Source organism: Nicotiana attenuata, chromosome 3, assembly GCF_001879085.1.
Source record: "Nicotiana attenuata strain UT chromosome 3, NIATTr2, whole genome shotgun sequence".
NCBI classification, from domain to species: domain Eukaryota; kingdom Viridiplantae; phylum Streptophyta; class Magnoliopsida; order Solanales; family Solanaceae; genus Nicotiana; species Nicotiana attenuata.
This window is the reverse complement of record NC_031991.1, coordinates 67664738-67668385: the sequence shown is the minus strand read 5'-3', so window position 1 is coordinate 67668385 and position 3648 is coordinate 67664738. Positions and strand designations below refer to the sequence as shown.

The window sequence follows — 3648 nt, the reverse complement described above, 5'->3', positions numbered from 1 at the left end:
CGCAGATGGCAAGAACACGCGCTTCCTCATCTACAGACCAGTAGTCTGAGCCCCAGGTAGCTCTCGCTGGGGGCAGAGGATGACGCCATGCTAGAGGCCGAGGTAGGGGCAGAGCTCAGCCCCGAGCAGCAGCACCAACGGCGGAGCCTCAGGTCGGTTTTGATGAGGAGGTTCCGGCCCCAGTCCCAGCAGCGCCAGTAGGCCCAACTCAGGTCCCAGAGGGGTTTATAGCTACCCCAGTTCTTCAGGACGCTTTGGTCCGGTTAGTAGGCCTCATGGAGATCGTCACCCGAGCGGGATTGCTTCCTGTAGCACCAGCCACTTCTCAGGGTGGAGGAGGATCCCAAACTCGTGCTACACGTACTCCGGAGCAGGTAGCTCCCCAGGGTCAGATTTCGGTGGTTCAGCCAGCTGTGGCGGTTCAGCCGGAGGTAGTTTCTCAGAACGGCGATGGCGCGGCTATGTCCGCAGATGCTTTGTGGAGGTTGGACAGGTTCACCAAGATCTTCACTACTACTTTCAAGGGTGCTTCTACTGAGGACCCCCAGGATTTCTTATATAGCTGCCACGAGGTTCTTCGGAACATGGGCATTATGGAGTCCAATGGAGTTGATTTTTCTGCGTTCCGTTTATCTAGGTTTGCCAAGACTTGGTGGAGGGATTTCTGTTTAGCCAAACTAGCGGGGTCGTTGTCTTTGACTTGGGATCAGTTTTCAGAGTTGTTTCTGGAGAAGTTTCTTCCCGTTACTTAGAGGGATGCTTATCGGAGGCAGTTTAAGCGCCTCCAGCAAGGGTCTATGACGGTCACTCAGTATGAGACCCGGTTTATCGATCTAGCTCGCCATGCTCTTGTCATACTCCCCACTGAGAGGGAGAGAGTGAGGAGATTTATTGATGGTTTGATTCAGCCGATTCGTCTCCAGATGGCTAGGGAGACTGGTAGTGAGATCAGCTTTCAGGAGGCGGCCAATGTGGCTCGCCGAGTTGAGATGGTTCTGGCACAGGGGGTAGCCATAGTGCAGACAAGAGACCCCGTCACTCAGGTCGTTTCAGTGGTGCCTCATCTGGAGGCAAGATTCTTATGATAGAGGTCAGCCCTCCAGGCCTTTCCAGTCAGCCCTCCAGGTTTCTCTGGGTGCCCCAAGTGATCGTGGTTTCCGTGGGCATTATTCTGATCAGCAGTCCCTCAGTGTACCGTCAGCTCCCATCAGCACACCGCCACTTCAGAGTTTCCGTGGAGGTCATTCAGGTCGCCAGGGTCAGCCACAGCGTTCAGAGGGGTGTTATGAGTGTGGTGAATATGGTCACATCAGGAGAGCTTGCCCGAGATTGAGGGGTACTCAATCGCAGCAGCAGGGTCCCCGTCTTATGATTCAGGCACCGGATGCTCCACAGCCAGCTAGAGGTGGAGGTAGAGGCCATAGAGGTAGAGGTAGAGGCCATAGAGGTGGAGCTCAGACCGCCAGGGGCGGAGGTCAGCTAGCAGCAAATCGACCTAGGGATATAGTTCATGGTGGTGGGGCCCAGCCCCGTTGCTATGCACTCTAGGCTAGGCCCGAGGCAGAGGCCTCAGATGCGGTGATCACAGGTACGGTTCTGGTTTGTGATCGAGATGCTTCAGTACTATTTGATCCAGGATCTACGTATTCATATGTTTCATCTTATTTCGCACCATGCTTGGTCATGCCTAGTGATGCCTTGGGTATTCCGGTATATGTGTCTACACCGGTGGGTGACTCTATCATGGTTGACCGAGTCTATTGTTCGTGTGTTGTAGTGATTGGGGGTCTTGAGACCAGAGTAGACTTGTTGCTCTTAGATATGGTCGACTTTGATATCATTCTGGGTATGGATTGGTTATCACCCTATCACGCTATCTTGGACTGCCATGCCAAGACTGTGACATTAGCTTTACCGGGTATGCCTCGCTTAGAGTGGAGAGGGACTCCAGGTCATTCTACCCGTAGAGTCATATCGTACGTGAAGGCTCGACGCATGGTCAAGAATGGATGTTTGGCCTACTTGGCCTATGTTCGCGATTCCAGTGCCGAGATCCCTCCCATAGATTCTGTGCCTATTGTCCGGGAGTTTCCCGATGTTTTTCCTTCAGACTTGCCGGGTATGCCCCCCGATAGGGACATCGATTTCTGTATTGATTTGGCTCCGGGCACCCAGCCCATTTCTATTCCGCCATACCGTATGGCTCCGCCGGAGTTGAAGGAGTTGAAAGACCAGTTGCAGGATTTGCTAGATAAGGGTTTCGTTAGACCTAGTGTCTCGCGTTGGGGCGCGCCATTGTTATTTGTCAAGAAGAAGGACGGATCGATGAGGATGTGTATAGATTACCGGCAATTTAATAAGGTAACGATTAAGAATAAGTATCCACTGCCGAGGATTGATGATTTGTTCGACCAGCTTCAGGGTGCCAGGGTATTTTCCAAGATTGACTTGAGATCTGGCTACCACCAGTTGAGGATTAGGGCATCCGATGTCCCTAAGACAGCTTTCCGTACTCGGTATGGGCATTACGAGTTCTTGGTCATGTCGTTTGGGTTGACCAATGCCCCAACAGCATTCATGGAGTTGATGAACCGAGTGTTCAGGCCATATTTGGACATGTTCGTGATAGTCTTTATTGATGATATTTTGGTGTACTCCCGCAGCCAGGAGGAGCACGAGCAGCACCTTAGAGTAGTTCGTTAGACTCTGAGGGATAGTCAGTTATATGCCAAATTCTCCAAGTGTGAGTTCTGGCTGAGTTCAGTAGCATTTCTGGGTCACGTTGTATCAACTGAGGGTATTCAGGTGGACCCGAAGAAGATAGAGGCAGTCAAGAACTGGCCTAGACCAGCATCAGCTACGGAGATTCGGAGTTTCTTAGGGTTAGCAGGCTACTACTGTCGGTTTGTGGAGGGGTTTTCATCTATTGCAGCCCCGATGACCAGGTTGACTCAGAAGGGTGCCCGGTTCAGATGGTCGGAGGAGTGTGAGGCGAGCTTTCAGAAGCTCAAGACAGCCCTGACTACGGCACCGGTGTTGGTCTTGCCCACAGGATCTGGGCCTTATACCGTCTATTGTGATGCTTCCCGTATTGGACTTGGTGCAGTATTGATACAGGATGGCAAGGTTATAGCCTATGCTTCGAGGCAGTTGAAGATTCATGAGAAAAACTATCCAGTGCATGATTTAGAGTTGGCGGCTATTGTCCACGCCTTGAAGATTGGTATACCCCATATACGAACTCTCGAAAAGTCATGTGATAATCCAAGGATTCAACCAAGGGGGGCAAAGAGCCATAGGTGCGATCAGGTTGGGAATCACCATTGAAGATATGCAATCAAGTGCATGGTTGCATGTGATCGATGCAAAGACTTCATACAATGTCTTGCTTGGAAGGCCTTGGATACATGAGAATAAAGTGGTTCCATCAACCTATAATCAATGTTTGAAATACTACAAAGGTGAAGTCAAGAAAAAGATAATATCTGATGACGAGCCATTCACCGAGGCTGAGTCACACTTCGCTGATGCAACGTTCTACTTGAAGAACCGCATTGTGAAGGAGCTAAAAGCTGATGNATATCAGTCCGGGGAAGGCCAATGTGGTGGCCGACGCTTTGAGTAGGAAGTCAGCCAGTATGGGCAGTC

General features: G+C 51.1%; 1 protein-coding gene across 1 annotated transcript; it reads left to right on the top strand.

The window, feature by feature from the left end:
* LOC109224463 lies at positions 276-3021 on the top strand (the record flags this gene model as incomplete). The annotated part of the gene is made up of 3 exons (XM_019389042.1): positions 276-374; positions 1810-2281; positions 2768-3021. Coding segments are annotated over exons 1-3 (825 nt in total), but the record flags the coding sequence as incomplete, so codon positions are not given.